General features: G+C 38.3%; 1 protein-coding gene across 4 annotated transcripts in view; it reads right to left on the bottom strand.

Moving 5' to 3' along the window:
• Rho-6 (serine protease rhomboid 6) overlaps positions 1–21015 on the bottom strand; it is a 171868-nt gene that overhangs the window by 9539 nt on the left and 141314 nt on the right. For all 4 annotated transcript variants that reach the window (XR_011799524.1, XM_072000837.1, XM_072000838.1 and 1 more), the window contains 3 exons: positions 8754–9019; positions 1282–1452; positions 189–344 (listed from right to left, as the gene is read on the bottom strand). Coding sequence is in view for 3 of the 4 variants with exons in the window: in XM_072000837.1 (XP_071856938.1) it covers positions 189–344; positions 1282–1452; positions 8754–9008 (582 nt within the window). In the remaining variant the exon portion in view is untranslated. The remainder of the gene's footprint in view (positions 1–188; positions 345–1281; positions 1453–8753; positions 9020–21015) is intronic.

Below are 21015 nucleotides of genomic sequence, written 5' to 3'. Positions count from 1 at the left end.
TCTTCTATGTGTGTAAGTGTAGATTTAAAACGTTCAATTTGAAACGTTACGATATCAATATCAAAACGTTACAACGGTACAATAAGGATGGAAAGGAAGATAGAAGAAATCAATTTCTGCATAGGTAAATTTTACTTTATATGCATACGTATGTCAATAATAGCAGAATAATATAATTTGTAACTAACCAGGTAAAGATGCGCCAGGTGACTGGTAAGTAAAGCATAGACACCCGCAGAAGCGCCGACCAAGAAGAGGCTCGGTTGAAGAAGAGATGCTCCAAGGGCTCCGCAAACACCACCTCCTAAGTAGATCGTTGCCACCCCTATTCGACCCTGTTCCACCTACGACCACCGATATCGTCTTTCGTTCGTTCGACATATTTTCTATGCCCTTAGAAAATATTCTTTCTAATACGAAATTCTCTCTTCGATCGTCGAATATTAATCGATTAACTAAAAAATGTAGATAATAACAAAATGCAAGAGAAACAGAATTAAAAGGGATGATAAATTTCGATCAATTAGCCAGTGTAAAATTTTCCATCCATTTAATATTAGAACTATCAGAGTGTTTCGAATAACTCATTCATCACTTCCCATAGAAATTTTATATATATTTGATCGATCAATAACGGTGATCGAAATGAGCAATCCGTTATTTTCCGTAAAAATTTTACCAACGCCGAAATGATCAATCTGTAATGATTCGACTCGTACAAATTTTCTAGATTTACGACGGCAAATATCGCGAATTTTCTGTGACTTTTGCGCGAAATCTACGGATGAACGATGGCTCGTTAGGAGAAAATATTTCGTAAAAAATAACGGAAGACCGAGGAAGATATCGTAGGTTATAAATAAAGATCGCGTATGTTTTACATTTTAAACAGAACCAGCATAATTCTTAATGGAAACAACGTTCGTCTATCTACATCGAAGAACCATTAATTCAAACGTTGTTCAAATGCCAATATCGCGAATGACTAAACAAAAATACCGATAGCCTGTGTACATTCGTCCATACATTACGCTTTAATTTCTCTGACGCAAGTTTTATCCCCCGATAGTTCTAATGTTAAATTCCACCTGCCGTTCCTTCCATGCCTTTGTGTTCTTTCGATAATGACTTTTCACTCGATACGCAGCCCCTTTGAACGCGATCGATCGGTTCACTCAAAGATACATTTTGCCGAGCGTCGCGAATGAGAAAAGAGAGAGAGAGAGAGAGAGTAGCCAACGAACGAGGCTGGCTGGTCGACAATTAGTTTGATTAACTCACCTCGAGCGGAGTGGCGAGCACCAGTTGGATGACTACGTTCAACGCAAGGTGAAGCGCGTTCGAGTGCAGCAGCATGTACGAGACGAACCTCCAACCCTGCACCCTCTGACGTGGATCGTAGACCAACCACCTGCGCAACGTCGCCTCGTCTCCCAGGCAGTGAACGGCTATCTGTCGTCATCCAGAATGCATTTGAATCGTCCGTGTCATGCTATTTAGCGTACAGGATGCGTGATAACGTGTAGCGTTACGTGTTTGCAAGGGTAAGTTCTAGTAAACAGCGTTTGAAAATTGAGATTGATATTTGAATTTTCTAGTGAAACGTGTTTTAAGGCTGAGCTTTGACAAAGGATACAGGATTTTATAAAAATTCTATTTAAATAGTATCGTATCGTCTTGACACTGTGTAGGATGTGTACGATGCGTACGATACGATGGAAAGTGTTTTAAGGATGAGTTTTGTTTGTCGTAAGAAATATAGAATGTTTGAGATTGAATTTCTGTTGTTTTGTATCGTTGTGGTTGTAATTTGTTCGACTCGGTGAAACGTTGGTTCTAAGGATATGGCAAGGAATATAAGTTGGAAGTTGCAGGACGTTATAAGAAACGAAGGTTTTCAGAAAATCTTAATTCCAATTAAACTCGCAGCGTTACGCTACACCAGCCATTTTCACGACAATGAACGAATTATACGGCTGGTTTAGCGATAACACAGCGTCTTTTCTCGCAGCTAAGCGCACCGTGCACGGCGTCAATTATCATTCATAATAACGCTAGGGATATTCGGATCGTTCATTATTTAAAGGCTGACAACGACGCGACGGCAGTTTATTCGGCATTAAACAAGCAGTTTTGATTAATTACCATTTTGCCTGGTCGAATTTCCATACGCCAGTGGAATTAATTATTCGCTAGGTTGTTCATCGATAATGCGCGTTCGAGTTTTTGCTCCTTCGGTTCAGTCGATGAACCGAATAGAGTTTGCCACGCGGAAATTTCACCAATATTCTTGCTTTTTCTAGTAATATCAACAATCGCAGGTAATTACGACAGTAAAACTATATCGAAAATATCTTTGCTAAGCTAAGGATGAATCTTATTTTGATCACAGATATTTCAACGTAGTTTGAACACCACCCAATATTAAAAACGATTCTCAAATTTTCAAATTCCTGCATCTCCGAATATCTTCGAGTCTCCAAATGTCGAGATATTAAAATCTTCGAATCCTCTAATTTGCAATTTTCTAATTTCCAACTCTTCGAATCCTTCGTCTTACGTTATTTACGTTGAACAACGTGTCGCGACTGAAAGGCACACGGTGGTCGTAAAAGCTGGAACGCAAAGATAAAAGGGAAAAGAGGGGCACGAAAGCGGCGTGTATTCGCATCGCAGGATGATTTACGCGGGGGAAATCTTGTGTCGCGATCCGGGGCGCGAACACGTCGGGTCAAACGTAAGAAGAAACGTTTCTCCGCGGAAAAGAGCGAAAAGATCGTGGCGAACAGGGATGAGAGGAGTGGAGAAAGAGATACGAGATTTTGTACGATTTGTGGTCCAACGAGCTGCCGGCGTGTCGTAAGTCTGAGCTAAACTGCCGAGTAAATATGCGCTATGAAAATTGCCACGGAAACTTTGATACATGGGCATGTGCGCTTGAATTCCCAGTTTCGCGGATGGACGATAAGAAAAGCTAGAAGTTTCTGAATAATGAGAAGGAGGGGCACGTTTTACGATAAGTTTAGAGGGCGGACAGTCTCGTTCGAAGCCTGAGAGACGTATTACGCGCGTTTGAACGTGATTAAGTGGACGTTTGTTGTCATTTCTTCGATTGAAATGGGATCTTATAATTGAAGGGTTCGTAATAACATCGAATTACACAGGAATTTCTAATAAAAGATTTATAGACTGGAATATGAATGACGAACTTTAAAAGAATATCGGTACACAGTGTCTGTCAGGAATTTCGCGGATATAAATGGACGAGCACGAACGCCAATAAACAGCTTTTCCAATTATTTCGGCGATCGTAGAACCGCTGGGACTAGTCTGTTCGAACGAAATTATTCATAAAACGAATTTCCTCGCCATTTATCGGGATGGTCAACGAATAAATTTCCACGGAACACGAAGCACGTCAAAACATCCACGAGAACATCAATCCTTTTTTTTTTCTATTTTTTTTCCTCTCTTTTTTTTGCTGCCGAAACTGGATGGTTGTCGGAGGCATATAGTTGTCAGGCTAGAAACACCTGTCGTCATCGGACGATTTCTCTCGATTCGACCGGTTTCTGATTATACAGCGAGTTTAGCGTGGTTTTCAGGACCATCGGATCGCTCGAAGTAATAAATCTGGAAATTCCTGCGTATAGAAAACATCGAGATGGATTTGATTAAAAATTATCGGACATTACAGCCGAAAAATTACGAATACAGAAGATTCTGTTTCATGAAACACATGGTTCTTGATAAAAGGGAAATTACGAAAAGCAAATACGTTCTTGAAGATCTTCTATATGAAACGATTGAAATGTAATAGTTGAAATTTGAGGTAAAATTGGTATTGACGAATGGAGATAGTAATACGAGGGAATGTAACGATTAAGGAGAAAAATATATCAAAACGTATCTCTGATATTTAGAGTTTGCTAAAATTCCACAGTAATAGATTTTAGAGAGAGAGAGAGAGAGAGAGAGAGAGAGAGAGAGAGAGAGAGAGAAACAAATATACAATAGTCAAAAATATCAAAACTGGTACTTGAAAACGATAACGATAGAAAATGAAAATTGCTCTAATATTTTAAAATTCATGTTATCAATGTTCGAAGCTCGCTAAAATTGTAGATCAATTATGTGATACGAATTTGACATTTTATTGCTAGCAATGTCATGAATTTTATCTGTGCAAAACGATAAATATAGAATAAATAAAAATAATTGAAAACAGATAAAAATAGAAAAGTAGTTCACCATATACTCTCGATATTTCAAGTGACCTAAATATTAAAACAATGAATAGATTGATATTGTCTCACGTTGTTAGATACAAAATGATCTCCCAAGAGATTCGTGAATCGAGTTTAACGCACAGTCGATCGAAACTATTGTACTATTGTAACGACAGACGATCCAATAGGAATCTCGTACTTTCAATCTTTCATTTCTGTTTGAAATTTCTATCGTGAAACTTTATATCCGACGAGAGACTCGACCTGAAGAAAAAAATGCGCCTGTAGGATCTATGGTCAGTGTTGCCGAGATATAACATCGCTCGAGAGAACGATAAAGTTCATGGATTGGTCGTGTACCAGTTTCGTTTTGGTTTCTTCCATTAAATAAATCATAAACTGTCGACCGCCTACGGAAACAAATGTATACGAGTATTTTTCGCTTCTCTGCTTAACTATAAAACTTTACGCTTCAATTTATTTGAAAAAAGAAAAGAAAAAAGAAAGAAAAAGTACATTTATTAGCGAGCGATATTCGATAAAACGTGAATACGAATAAAAATAACGCATGCAATATTTTTACTGTGACAAATAAAGTAGAAAACTACAAGATTCTATAATCGTGACAAAAACTTTCAAACGTTCTCGAATCTTTTTAATACTATTTATCGTTATCGATTGAAATTATTGAGATACGTATAACTTTATGCGCTAGACTAGATTAGCTGCGTAATAGTGTATACATGTATGTGAATATCAGTATGTGGAAGTATGTGCGTCTCAAAAACGAAGGAATGTAAATTGTTCAATTAACAGTCTGGTATGGATGAAAGTGCTGAGAGGCGTACAAGTGTGTATCGATGAATATCTTTGAAATCGTTTATCAAATAAATATATAACTATTCCGATATAAATTCTAAGTGTAAATTTAATGTTCCTATAACATTATTTCGGCTATTAAAATCCAAAATTCTCAACAGAAATATACGATAATTCAAACGTTCGAAAGTCCTTTCCACGCTTTAATCCTCCGGTTTTCTATCTGCATCGGAAATTCACCAATTTGTCGTCGTTTCTACAACAGATTCGAGCAGTTACGATTGAAAAATTGGTATCCAGCGATTAACGGCGATTGTGCTAGCGTTAGGAGACTTCCACCCTTCGATGGGAAGTTTCTAGTGATTTATCAGAACTCTCTAACGAGCTATATTTACAGGTGCGCGTTTTTACTTCTGATTTATAGCGTTCGTTATCCTACATTCTGTCCTGGTGGCGTTATTATAAGCGAAGAACGCGGGGCGAACCGTCGCGTCGGTGGCACGATTATTACCGAAACGGAAGTTGACTTTTCGCCGAGCGTTTCAACCGGGATATCACCGTTTCCGCTATCTCAGCGTTTTCATTAAAGGTCCACACGGCTGGAAAACGTTATCGTTCGTTTCATCGCGCGAAACTGGACCTGCACGCCGATTAGATTCCTCCCTGTTTCGACGAATCAGCCACCGCGCCAACTCTGATTTTACCAGAGAGGGCTGTTCTCCGGGTCGAGAACAGCTCGTCGAATATCCCTTTATTGCTGGAGGAACAGGAATTTTACGCGGTTTTGGATTATTCGCCTTTCCCTGGAACCCGTTTCGTACGACACAGAAAGAGAGAGAGAGAGAGAGAGAGAGTGAATGAGAGAGGAATTGGTTCCGTGGCAAAGTATATGCAGAAATCGATCGATCAAGTGAAATTTTCTGGTCAATTGCCACAAAAGTAACTGTAGAATAGCGTGTTGTTTTTTTTTTTTTTTTGTTTTAACTTTGTTTTAACTTTGAGTAGCTGCAAATACGTTGTATCTCGATTCAATATAAAATAATAGTAATATATAGATCATTTATATTTACAGCTGGAATCTAACGAACGTACTTGTTCAATTGTGACAAAGTGGAAATTTGCTTTTTTCTATCTGCGAGATAATTGACAATATCGTACATTACGATAGGATGAAAAATGAGGGAAAATGTAATTTATTCGTTATTATTATTGCCTTTGGTGAATATAGGCAGGTGTAAAAGCTCTCAATGAGCTGGCGTCGAACTCGATTGTCAATTTTCAACAAGTTACGTAATAAACATTGCCTTTGTGCATCGTTTGTAAAATAAATATTAAATATTAATGTCTCTTGCGCGAGCAAACGTTAAAGTCGTTACAAGAAATGTAATTATTAAACATACTACGTACTTTGGATCGTGAAAAGCATTTCCTAACTTAAATGGAACTGTACAAATTTTCGCTCTTATTCAAGATTAATCTTGTATCTTTTGTCAGGAAGTTGACTAACTTGGACCAACTGTTATGACTTTAAATATTCCCATAATACTTTTTACTTATCTTTTTTACAACCGAGAAATATCTCTTATCTTTCTCTTGGATATCGACTTAAAAAAGCCCATTAGCCACTGTTTACGTCTACTATCAATATCGAATTATCAAACTTCACAACTAAGACTAATGATGTGAAGGAACAGGCAAAGATTTATCTTGAGAGTCTTAAAAGATCAAATCTATTAAGACAGCAGCTGTGATACCCATTCGAGAACATTGTTCTCGAGACGAAGAACCAAAGGAAGATGAAAAAACATTGCTCGTTCTAATTTCCAAATTTTCAAATCAGCAATCGCTCGAATCAACAGAAATTTTCCCCTCTAACGATTTTGGAAACTTTAAAAAACACTAAATTCAGAGGATTTTCGGTATCTATTCGAGAACGTTCCCTGAAAGGAAACAGAATCGTCCGTTCTAAAATTTCCTGAACGTGTAAATTAATTCGCTTCCTTCCGACAGGTGTGAAAACTTTGAACGATGAAATTCAGGATGCTCGCAATATCCATTCCAGAACATCCCGCAAGATAATCGTTCTGTCGCTGTTATCCGCTCGATTATCGCGTGGAAATCGGACCTCCGCATCGCGGGCCGCCATTCTTTTCAGCCGCCGATCTCGCGCCGTTTCATTAATTCCGTCGACAGCGTTAACTTCTGTTTTATTGTGTGAAACTGAGCGAGGAAAGAAAGGTGCATTTAACTTGGTGGCTTTAACTCGGCGCATTTTATCCGCCACGTTCGCTGCTCGTACCGGCGAGCTTCCGGAAGTGCTCGAATAAGCTCACTGGAATTATTATCGAGCCAGAGAGAAGAATCCGACGGAGGAACGCGAAAGCACGAAAAAAGAAAGATATAGAACAGACTGAGGAACGTCTCGACTCCATTTTTTCCCCTCTTTCTTCTTCGTCTTCGTTCCTCTTCTCTTCTTTTATTTTTTCCTCTCCGTCCAAGTCGAGCTAGAGTTTCTTGAAATACCAGTACGATATTCCTTCGTGAACTCGTGCGAATAATTGAGAGAGATTCCCATCGTCTCGTCCTTGTCGCAGAACAGCCTCAACGACGCATTAGCCCGGCTAATGGGAAATTTTTCGAGCTCGGACGAATCGTGCAATGCATTCACGTTTTTCGGCGAGCATTCGGTTTTCCGGATTCGGCGTCACGCGGAATAATATCGACGCGGAGGACTCTTTATTTTTGCTAGAGATCGAAAGCTTCTTTTTGTAATTGTCGATAGAGGCGCGACCTCTTTTCGCCGATTTCTCGCTTCTGTAGAATTGTTTGCTGTCGAGGGTGGGAAAACGGGAACGAAAGTTTCACGGTACAGCGACGATCATTTTAGCACATGCGAAAGTTGCAGATATTTCGTCAGCAAGCGACGCAACGTAGAACACGAGAGGAACGCTGGATATTTAAAACTGATGGAGTAAAAGTAAGTAGAACTTAAAAACCGCTTTTCCGCAAAATATACCGCCGAACGTACACTTAGACTCTCGTTCGAGTTTTCCATTCGGTTGGATTAAAACAATCTTTATCTTGTAATTAATTTTCACCTCCATTTGTAAATTGCACTGCACTCAAACGGTTCACGACCCATCCCAAAAACCTTCCATTAATCAATGCTCAATTATGAATCACGGCGAAGTCTCGCAAACCATTCAAGAACACGTCTATTTCCAAATCAAATTACCGAAATCGTGAGTTCCACTCGAACTTCGCCATTCATTCGCAAACATCCTTGCTTTAGCTCGAGATCATTCTAACAAACGTCCCATAGTTACGCTCACGAACGCACATATTTCAAAATCCTAATCTATTAGCAGATTGCGAATAGTCGCGCGATTACATTTATATCGGTGTACAAATGTAAATACGAAGAAGCGTTCGCGCAAATGCAGGAATACATGAAACATACGAGAAACAAGCTATTCAAACTATTCTAAACTTAATTTCAAACATAAATGTTTCACTTAAATATATTTAACTTTCGAACGTTCAGAGTGAAACACATTTTTGTTTTAGGTAGTTTCCATTCTTTATCCATGCCTTTAAAGATATGAATTTCGCATAAATATCTACACAGTCTATTTAGGATGAAATTATCGATCGATAGATAAAGTTTCTGAAAGCTGGACAAACGAGTCGATTTATTAGAGTTACCTCTATGATGCTGATGCAGATCATAAGGTAGGGCGGTCGTATCCGGAAGTTGGGCTTCCGGGGCGGTAGCGGGTGCCTGGGCGTCGGTCTAGGCGTGATCTCGTCATCCTTTGTCTTCTTGTACGAGGAGGTGACGATGATCGGCGATTCCGGGGAATAGGGCGAGCCGGGTCCGGAATATGTGGTGTCGGTGCAATCCGACGAGATCGTCGACAGTGTTGGAGAGTTCTCCAGCAGCGCTGCCTCAACGTCCATGATGGCCTGGTCTGCAAAAAGAGATCACCAACTCCTGTTAATCATAGAACCAGAGAGATCTCTCTTGGATAATTTAATGGTTAAAATGAATTGAATAGAATTAGTTAAAATAAGCTAATACATTTTGGTCCGGAGGATGACATTTCAAACGATAAAAAGATATTTGTCCTGAATTTTCTGAATTCGATGATCGAAAATTAAGGTCATCGGTAGGAAGAATAATTAAAATCGATATAATTGTGGTAGTTTAAATATCGACAGAGTATTTGGTTCAAAAATGAAAGCACGAATGATTCTTTTAACAAAAAGGTAGAAATTGAAATATTTCATTATTTTGATTCGAAGTGGCATTTTGAATATTAGTAAACGAAAAGCCTCACGCGAGAGAAACAGAGAGGAAGACGAAACGATGGTAGAAAAATAACTACGTTTCGCCAGACTGAATCGCCGTTCGATCATTGTCCCGTTATTGCGATAATCTCGTCGCAAGCTCGACTAATCGTAATTTATGAACCACTGCCTTTCTTCACTTATCGTGCTTTCTTTTTACCCGCGATTCCTACTTTTCCCGATAAATGCTTCTATGAAAATTGAAAAGCGTAAAAGAAGAAGAAGAGGAAGTCGCAAGTAAAATCGAATCGACGTGACTGGGATTAATATCGATTAAACAAAGCTCGTTTCGAAACGAAAAGGATCGGAGAGGAGAATAGAAAGGCAAAAGCAATGGAATATATAATTAGTACGAATAGGCTATCTAGACGAATAGTTAGAAGCGAATGGTTCCCTAAAGTCGCTTTAATTTAAGCCACACTTTATTGCTCGCCAGCTAGTAGGCATTAATTTGCGCGCGGTTTTAAGTATAGCGTTCCCGTATTTCAACATTTTGGTCTTCTTGTTGGAACTATCGTCTTCGATAAATTTCCGAGCTCCTGACTCTGCCAAGCGGCATTATAGGGGACGGTGTTTTATGTACTGCGGATACTTACAAATTTATGGTGAATTTAAATGTGCAAACACATAGAAGAATGTATGTAATACGTGAGAATATTCAAAATTAGAAATGGATTTTCCATTAATAATCTTATAAGTAGATTAACACAACCGAATAGAGATTTGTTTAGTCAACGTTGATATATTCGTCGGTTAATTAACCGAAGTAAACCTAAACGCGAAGCTACCATTTGCTACCATAAATAACTTTTTTCATGAATATCTAGCATCGGTAGTAATTCCATTATAGAAAATCCTACGATAGAATCTTTCCGAAAATCCCAAGTTGTTCTAATTAACCAAAGAAACATCAAGTACTAAATTGCCCATAAAAAGAGAAAACATCGAGCACCATTTTCGACCCTCAAAGCATTTTCCACGGTCTCGCCTTTCGCAACGACCTTCTCGCACCATTCCAACCCTCGGCCTCGCAACGGTTCACTCCAGCATCGTTCACTCTTTAATCCAACCACGGTTGCGACGCATTCATTTGTCCACAGGTTCACGAGGTACAGGGACGTAGTTGCGGAGGACAGAGGTTCGTTTTGTGGAAAGCGAAGCGAGAGACAGAGAGCCATAGTGACACAGAGAACCACGCCGCCGACTAGAAAGGAGCAAAGAGGGAAGAGTGGCGAGAACAGGAGACAGAGACGAGAACTTTTGCCGGGGTCAATCCTGGTGATCCCTTTGTCCGTTCCAGCAGCGGTCTTTGTTCGGCCAGTGTTGTCGAGCCACCATAGAATTTGCCTCTGAATTATTGGGGCTCATAGTCGAAACCAGACGATTTCGCCCGTTTCACAGCCCTTCTGCCTCTGTCTCTTCCTCTGTATATACCCATGGCTTCGAGTGGAGTCGAATCGAATCGTATCGATCTTTCACTACGAAGATCACGGAGATACACCACTTGCACAACGTTCGGAATCATTTTCTCATTTGCGAGGTTAAGAATCGCAGTGGTGCAAATTCGCTGCTGTAATATATTTTGTAAAATAGCGTTCTGTATTTGTCGCTATAGAAAATTCGTTATATCTCTTCGTTATATTTCCCTGTCGTTTGAGGGAAAATGCATATCGCTCAACTCTATATATAAATAGAAAACTAGAGAAAAACGATACTAGGTATGCTTATTTTTATTTTATTTTTAAAACGCGAAATGACAATGGATCGATAATTTCATCTATTCTATCTTCGATTCTAACTGGATGTTTTAACGTTTTCTCTTAACTGTGTTAGAGAAAGCTTTATCGTGTTTATTCTTTGTGGTCTTCGAATACGCCCCTTCTTTGATCTTTCTATTTCAATACGATGTTTAACACGCAGATACGATCATCGACAATCGCCTGAAACTCAAACTTCCAGGAAAACGAAGATTCGCTGGCGTATATTGCTTAAATCAATGTCTACCTACCCTTCCTCATCCTCTGTCGCCCTATTTCCTCGCCTCGGACTAACTCGACCACGAGCCAACGTGTGACACCACGTTTGATGTTCATTATTGCAACGACCGATCGTTTTGTTTCGTTGATAAATGATCTCGTTGCGGTGGTATAGCGCGATTCTCACCCTCTCCAGCTCTGGTAAATGAGAGAGAGAGAGAGAGAGAGAGAGAGAGAGAGAGAGAGAGAGAGAGAGAGAGTGAGTGAGAGAGAGAGGGGGGGGGGAATTGTGCACCGTCGCAGGTTGTATTGTCGTACTTCTTTTTTCTTTCCCCCTCTTTGTCGCGTTAATCGCGCAGGTTTCATTTTGTTCGACCACTCGACGAATGCGAAACGTAGTTTTTTAACATTCAGTAGCCTTGAATTTTAATTCCTGGTTATTTCACGGTACACCTGCTTCCATTATTTGTTTCATTTCTTTTCTTCGCTTTTTCACCCTGGTGTTTCGCATTTTTTCGGCGTAATGTTTTCGCTCACGTGACGTTATAACGACGTTAATACGTGATTATGAGACACTGTGCCTGGTAACACGGAACAAATTGAAACGTCTAATGGCCATGTTTCATCATACCGTGTTTTACGTGTGTTTTACGTGGTTGTTCGAGCGTGCAATAAATCTGGCAGGTTATTTTTGTTCGCCGAGGTATGTGGAACATTTGATATAATGTTTTACTTGTTAGAGGTTTTATTGTATCAAATCTTTTTCTACCTGAAACTTATTGCGATTCTATTCAATTTTCATACTTCGTTAAATCGAAATTAGCAGTATTAAACATAATTTTAAATACCTTCTTCCTTTAGCTCTACAATTTTGTTAATAAACACCTGGTTCTTATATCGTGTTCTTAGATCAACGTGATTTTCTTCCATCGATGTTTCCTCTTCTCTTCCTCTTCTTCTTACCATATTTTGTAATGTACGAGCGAATCTATCATCGGATTTATTAACAGATGTATGTTATTACGACGATCCTAGATACACGTATCCATATGACACGTATACGTGTATAATAGCAAAAATATTTCAGAAAAATTCTAGCCAAGAAACAGAAATGAGGTAGAAAAATTGAAGCGGTAAAAAGAGAGTAAAAGATAAGACGATTCGACCGAGGTTTCTCGACGAGGAGAGTTCATCGTTCGGATGAGGCATCGACGTGTCCGACGCGAGCGTGTAGTTGTCCGCGCGTAATTAACGTAACGGCCGTCCAGCCACGCAAATCAAACGTACACGCACGACGTACGAGGAGCGGCGTAATTAAGGCCTCTCCCAGGCTGCACGAAGAACAATGCGACTCCACCCGCGTACATCACGCGTCAATGACCGCGACGTGCTTGATCACCGATAATCGACCACGTCCAAGTCGTTCCAACTGTCCTTTCACGCGTGACGACCGGCCTCTTCCTCTCTGTTGCTACAACCTGCGAGGATTCTTCCTTTTATCCTGATGCTCTGTTATCCTTTGTCCTTTCTTTGATCTTCCACGTTCTTTGAGTTCGAAACGGTGAATAATAACGTTTAATATTCTTTTTATTCTGTCTTTTGCTTTCTTCGATAGCAATGGAGGTTTTTCAAGTAGCTGATCTACATAGCTTGTTCCAACGAAACGAGGTATTTCGTAAGTGGATGATTTTTAATGGTTTTAAGAATATTTTGTGATTTCCTTGATTTTTTTCTTTTTTTTTTTTCCTGCTCAGATTAATATCGTTCAGATTTATTTTGAGAATGTCGAGCTTCTCTTTTTTTATTCTTTGATGGTAATGAGGTCTTTTGTTTTTAATAATTTGCGTAGTTTGTTGACGGAGTGAAGCGTTCTGCGTGAAGTGGACCATCTGTAAGCGTTTTAAGAATATCTTTGCGATATTTAACACTTCTGCCATGATAGGATTAATATCTGTTGGGTTTATCTTAGAAATATCGAGGAGGATTATTCGACGATGGTTTACGTACGATACTTTTCTAGATTTTTCTACATTTCGGTGGTCTTTTGTATTTTTAGAATATGTACTTATCGGCGTACGATGTTTCAGTCGATTTGGAACTAATTATTTCACTCGAGTTGCCAAATTGAAGGTGGTTCAGAGTATTTTTTGTAACCGACTCGAAGATGGTTGGGGATCGTCACCGAGGAAGCGAATCATTCTCAAGTTTTACTTCAAAAGAGATTCGTTGTTGTTCGTTGTTAAAGAGCTGTTTGAGAAAATGTTATATCAAAAGAGACTTGTTCATCGTTACTTTCTACGAAATACTTACGTCTTACTATTTCGTTTATTCATTCACGTAAGTAAATACTTTCGTACAAATACGACGTATTTCACTGTCACGAAATTTTGCATGGTTTATCTGAATTTCTTGTCTCGCAGATAATATCCGTAACTCCCACGTGGCATATAGTTTCAATTCAACAATGGACTGTTACGTTTTTAGAACAAAAGTTGCTTTGAACTACTTTTCAGTTCGTGAATTATTTTGTTTTCTATTCAACACACAGGTATCGCAGCACTGAAAATACTTCGTTTAAATAGCTGCTAAAAAGACAAATTGTAAATCAAAGGGTTAGGCTATTCCAAAAATATTCTAATTAATCATCTGAATACGAGCGAATTATTTAAAATGCACACAAATCTAGAAACTTATCCGTTTCAGAACGTGAGAGTTCGTTCGATTTAGAGCATGGTAAAACTTCTCAGTTGCTAGAGGCTTTAAACAAACAAAGAATTTCTCGATACTTTTCTACTTTAAAGTCTGCAGACGCTAGGATTTTGGTCAGCGGACTTTAATATAGAAGGTGAGCAAGACGATGAATAATACTTTCGGAAAGTAACCGCTAGAGCGAAGTTACGACTTTGGCGAAGTTTAGCAATTCATGAGGAACAGAGGGCAAACCGATCTATGGACGCTTCTAAAATGAACGCTTCTAAAACCACCGAGTGTTTTCTATATAAACCTGTCATTATCACATGGTAATTTCAAAACTCCAGCAAATTAAATCGATCATAGGAGTTGTAACTTTTTCTATAACTTCAAAGTTCGTAGAGAGTCGCGCGAGTATCGCTAAGCTTTCTGTAAGAAATTTTATACTTTAACTGTTAGCAGTTGTAGCGTCAATTTTTTCGCAGATCAAACGATTAAGTTGATCGTTTGATGAAGTTGATCAATCAGTTTAGCTGCCATGTGACTTTTTTCAATACAATTTTTCATTCAATATTTGTCAAATAAATTCTGTTAACACGTTGACTGCCATGCCAATTTGGTATATTTTTTCCTTGCTAGTCACGATAAATTGAAATATATCGCGCCAATTCAATTTTGGAAAAATATTATACTAGTCGTTCACGTTGTTACGAATCTTCTAGTCCACGAAATTTATGTTGCTTTAATCACTTTAAAAGATACAGCAACGCCAAACACCGACGACCATCGTGGCAAGTGTCACAGGTCAAATTCTACTAACTATGCGATAAGTTAGAATTCCAAGCGCCTTATCACGTGTGACCGTCCGGGTAGCATTCGGTCACTCTAGCCGTTCTTAGAAATATATGATAAGTACGACCAAAGGCCTTCTCCGACTGCAACGGATAAAGAAAATAAATACTCCCTTCAAAATCATTAAAGTCAGTCTGAATAAATTCGCTACTAGCCTGTATATTAAAAAGTCTATCTTCGCGAACCGAAAATACTATTTTATTGTATAAATTGAGTGAGAATAAAGAGCTCGATCTCCTGTTCGGAAATCGACAAGTTTTTTTTATTTTAGTTAATCGTTGAATTTTTTACGCGACACAAACAACGTGTTAATTTAATCGATCGATTTCATCGAAAGAACGAGAATCGATCTGGGAAAACCGACGGGAGCTCAATGAGAACCGAAGAAACTACAAATAACGGGATCATTAATTATGCCAGCAGCTCGAGCAGCGTGGGGATACACACGATTGGCTCATTAATTTTCAGCAACGTTCCTATCGACTTTCTGTCACGAAGCCTTTGCCACGCCGAAATGCTTTAGTCGAAACGACGACAACCGCAAATCAAAATCGTGATCGTGCACAAAGGCTAAATAATTTCCAATTTTAAACCAATTCTTTCCGTATCCTTGCTTCGTCTATTATAAATGAGTGAATGCGAAAATTAAAACTTATAACACCAAACATTTTAACGAACCTCTGAATCGTTCGAATATTTTAATTAAAGAATTATTCGAAGAATTAATAAATGCCCCTGGTAGGTTGTTGAATGTTCCGAATCTTCGGACAACAAATTCCGAGTTATTCGAAATCGTCCTATTACGAGACTTACTCTGTATGCACAAAGAAAAAGTTTGTCGAAATTATTTGCAAGAATGACTAATTAATTTATCAATTGCAACGAAAGCACGGAGATTATATTCGCGGAAGAATTTCTGTAAGAAAACTCGTCTATATATTTAGCAAAAAGTTTCGCGAACAAAAATCTCGTTTACATAGAATTTCTCCAAAAATGAAGACTAGATAGAAGAAATTTTCGTGTGTGATCGTTCTATGTGAAAAGAAGGATTCTTTTAAAGAATTTAATTTTATTTATACTTTTTTCTTTTTTCCTCCTTAAATATAACTTGTAATTTTTTCGAAGCTTTCCAAAGTATTTCGAATACATCAGGTAGATGGATGATTTATAGGAACATAAATTGATACCCCGCGAAACCACGATTACCGATGGGAATTGGGAGGCTTGCGGAAGTTGGACGTGACCCGGTTCGCGGGCAGTTTTAGTTTTAGGACTTGTTTGATTTAGGAATTTCCTAGCTGTCGGAAATTTTAAGGATCCGACTAGTTGGAAGTATTCGTCAGAATTTTTGAAACTCTTTCACGAGTTTCTTAATTATTCCTAGAAGCGGTGCTATTGTTTCTTCAATTTCTAATTCGTATCATTTACATTCGCGCTCTTTAAATAGTCATCCGAATAATCACAATCGCTAAATACGTTCTTTGTAGAACAATTGGACAAAAGTACGCATAAACCCTGGAGCGCAATTATAAAATACTACGGACATATCACAATGAAAAATTTATGTAGGAATTCCATCTTTTTTATTCGACATTTTCTCCTCTGCACGCGCGAAAGCATTTTCCCCTGAAATTTTGTACAATCGTTTACCTTTGCCAGTATTTCATCATCCCTCGGCGATTTTCGCAATGAACGATGATGATTAATCGGGGGACGGTGGCCGATAATTGATCGCGCGAATGAGCGATTAAATAAACGAGCGGTCTGCACGTTGGAAAACCTCATCCGACAATTTCCACTCAACGTGTTTCGATTTGCCTCGAGCTTACACTCCGGTACTTTAGCCCATCTCTCGATTAATTTTTCCATTTTTCCTGGTGCACGCGATCTTTCGTGTCCAGTGACACGAACTCTTCGAATAGACTGGCTTCCCTCTATTTTGCTCGTGAGATCGTTTCCAGAATTTAACAGGATGACTTTCAGTTGCCGGTTGGATTCTCCAATGGGGCTTCCTTTGGTTTCGCGGTTAGAATGGAATTTAGATGGTTGTTTAACGATCGTTACAGGAGTTAGTTTTCATCATTGAAACTGATGATGATAAAAATTGATGTTCCTAGAAAGTCGCTGGAAAATCTAGTTTAACAAATTCTTCAAGTTAAAAATAACTCGCCTCACAGAGATATACCGATGGATATATCCTAGTTGATAGATTATAATGCACGTGTTATCTATATACTTGTAATCTTCTTGATTTAGTGACGCGATAATACACGAGAATCGCAAGAAAAGGTGGTATATAGAAATAGCAAAATTTTTATTGGAAAAGGTAGTAGAAGATTTTTGACATGATGAGTTTGATGATATTAATTGAATTTGAAATATTAAGATTGCATTAAAATGGTACGCATTAGGTTATATTAGGACCGTAAGATCGTAAGATTCATAGAAAAGTTCTTAAAAATTCATTAAGAAATCCAGCAGCTAAGTGTTAGATAATTAATGTGTGCAAGTGTTTATTGCCAATCTCGAAAGATCTGTTTCACCACGATTGATATCTGAATATCCAAATTGAACGTTCAAATTCACTTATGTGTGATAAATGTGTAGTTAAAAAAGAAAGAAAAAAAGAAACAGTAAACCGATAATAAAAAAAGTTACTTATATCTACTAGGAAAAATTAACTGGAACGTGGAACGAGCAAGCTGCTGACACTCGATATCTCGACGTCGTGATTTTTCCCGTTCGATTGATCCTCCGGTGCGCGCAAATTTCAAACACTCACGAAGTGGAACACCGGTCCAGTTCATGCTCCACTTCAGCCCACTCGCTAATCGAGTTCAGCTCAGTCTATCGTGATCGAAACCGCGTTCCGTAATTCAAGCAATTTTAACCAATTTTAGCCTGTTTCTGGCATGGACCAAGAGCAATCACTTCGATCCCAATTTTCGTTCGTAGTGAAAAAGAGTCCACTTAGCCCGATATATGTGCATTATATTCGTCTCCTAGGGATATCCTAATGGATATCCTAATCGATAGATTATAATGCACGGGCTCTGTTACGTATAGCACCTGTAATCTTCTAGATTTTTTAAAAATGAAATATCACTTAAGTGGGAGGTTCGATGAAAAAGTGAGACAATTTTTAATCGGAAATAATTGTAATATTTGAAAAATATTAAGAATATATTAAAATAAAGCCTTGTACCTACTTGCGAAATAATTAGAAATTCTTTGATCATCGAAGAATGGAGAATGGTTAACTGGATTATTGCAGAAACTAGATAGATACGACGTTCATGTCTATTTTCCTTTTTCGAAAAAATATCTTTCCCACTGAATCCTTCGTATATGATATTTTTACATTACTGTTTACAAGTGGGATTTCAAGATGTAAAATAATGCCATAGCAGGCACTGCGGCAAACCAATATTGCATCGTTGTACTGGATATGCTTGTACATATATAACTACGATATACGTAGGTCGTAAAATCTATCAATATTCAAGGAAATTGACAGGAATATGGGCGGCCAGGAACTTGAATCTCGGCTAAGGGCATACGAAGAAATTTGTAATGTACGTAGAAAGAGAATTGTTAAATTGTGTTTGTATAATAACACGTACAATATCATACGTGTACGATGAAGTTTTAAAGAATTTATAGAATTTAATAATTTGTATGTTGATATGAACGCGACGTACTGTGTCTCGTGTTACGCATTACGCGATGATTTACCAATTTTCGCCTGTTTCTACCTCCCCGACACAAATGTTACTTCAGCTCTGATTGTCAAGCACAAATACCAAGAGAAATGCACATATCCCATGTACATATGTATGCACGACAAACACCGATTGATCAGAGTCACCATGGTCCTCTATGTGGCACAACTTTGTGGGTTCAATTTTAGGTTATTTCACCTGGTTAGATTATTGTTCGCCGAGTTTAGTTCTAATTGTCGGGTACAAATATGACTGGAAATTGTCGTGTTCCACGGTATATCGCGTAAGTGTGACAAACACTGCCGGAATCTATGTTAATTGATGTATATACATGTACATGTTATACTACTTGTTTGGTAGAGTTTTCAGTGTTACAGCCAATTACATTCCGTACAGACAAAACGATACTAACGGATTTCATCTATTATATACCAGGTTCATAAGCATGCATTTTGGAGATTCGTAATTGTTGTTTATAACTTCTTCGATTCAGTTGAATTGAATAAAAGGAAATAGCACGGGGAATTGTCGTTATAGCGAGATCCTGAGAATTTCTAGTCTTTTTAATCAATCAAAATCGTATGAATTGTCGTTAAATTATTATTAAAATTTAGGTTATAACGATATTAGATTGTGCGTTGCGACAGAATTAATTGTGGTACACGCTGCGACATAATTAATTGTGGTACACGCTGCGACATAATTAGATTCAATAGGGATATCCTCAGGTCTTTAATTAATTTAAAAATATGCAATCCATAAATCACGGTTACTATTCGTTCTATTCTCAGGATTGTTGCAATGTTATTGATTTTCAGTCAAAGATTGCTTGCAATTCGAATCACAGTAGTCAAGATTAATAAAACAGCTTAGACATTTTGTAACTTTCATTTCGTAAATTTCAGTAACTAAAATTGATAAGAAATATACAATCTCCGTACTGTCCAATCGTCGTAGGTAAAATTGGATCCAAAAAATCCTAAATTTCGTATCCTTCAACTACAGTACCCAAATATAACGAGGGAATTCACGAATTCCGTAAGCTCTATTAATTCCAGTAATGGAAATGAATGAGAAAAATTCGCATATGTTCCACAAAACACGACTAAACCGACTGAACATTCGAATTTTGTTGCTTGCACACAATTTGCTCGATTTCCAAATTCGATTACGCTCACACCCTATCAAGATGCTATCGACCACAGGCACGCTAGACCATTCTGCCATCCTTCATCAGCCCACAACAAACGCGAACTATCAAGTAAACTGAAACTAACGCAGAATTTCCGTACAAAAGAGACCTATCAAAGACAAAACTGGGACAGTATTACGTAAAGCGGAAATAGACGATGAACGCGCCTTATCGACCCGCGATCGAGCGTCTACTGAAAGCGACGCTTTTTCAAATCGAGCCATTCACGTTAGCACAAATCGTGTTCAACGACTGTAAAACATGTGAAAATCGTTGGCGATCGTTTGGTCTTTTACATAAATTATGTAACGGCGACCCAAGGTTGCCGCAGAAATAGCAACGAGCTTCTAACGCGATCAATCGAGTTTATCTACCAGTTCAACTTGACCTGCTACTGTCGCAAAATTACTCTAGGTCGTCCTCGAATTGAGGACGACTGGTTAGAGGGAAATTAAACGGTTCAACCACGACCGGAAGTCCGTGGGTGTCCTCGTGCCCGGTTCCAATTCGTCTCGCGATGGGATTTAAGGAATTTCCAGAGGAAATTTGCGAATTTTATGAAATTTTGGGTTATTTGAAGAATTTCGAATTTTTAATGCGTGTTTTGAGAGAATATTAAAAGATATTAGAATTCTAGAATTTGAGGTATTATTTTTTTTCCGTTCTAGCAAAATTTTAAAAGCCACGTAGGATTCCTTTAACAAATACTTCTTTCGATTTGGAACATAAGAACGAATAATGGAAGAAAAAAAAAGAAACAATTTAACGAATTCCATATTCCTGCTATATACGTTCCAACAACAACAGCATTGAAATGTTCGTTAATTCGATGTCAACAATGTGAAATGCACGGAATCATTCCTGCAAATTCCATTATATCGCGAAATACTATTGCAGAAACACAATCCAATTAACATAACTAATTAACTTCAAAGTCAAATATTTTCTCGTTTATCGTACCTATTTCAATTGTTCGACTCTAAATCTCGCTATACATCCACGTAGCAACCACACAGAAGCACATAAGGCCAACGTTTCGGTAGAAAAGGAACCTAGACGTTTTTACACCACGCTATTTACACAAGGCCATTTATTTCACCATTTTTCTAACTTCCACGGAAGCTCGGTCAAATATTTGATCCGTAAATATTTATCGCGCAAATATCGCAGCTGCTAATATATAT

The sequence above is a fragment of the Bombus fervidus genome, chromosome 3, assembly GCF_041682495.2.
Source record: "Bombus fervidus isolate BK054 chromosome 3, iyBomFerv1, whole genome shotgun sequence".
Classification (NCBI taxonomy): domain Eukaryota; kingdom Metazoa; phylum Arthropoda; class Insecta; order Hymenoptera; family Apidae; genus Bombus; species Bombus fervidus.
This window is presented reverse-complemented; position numbering and strand designations above follow the sequence as displayed.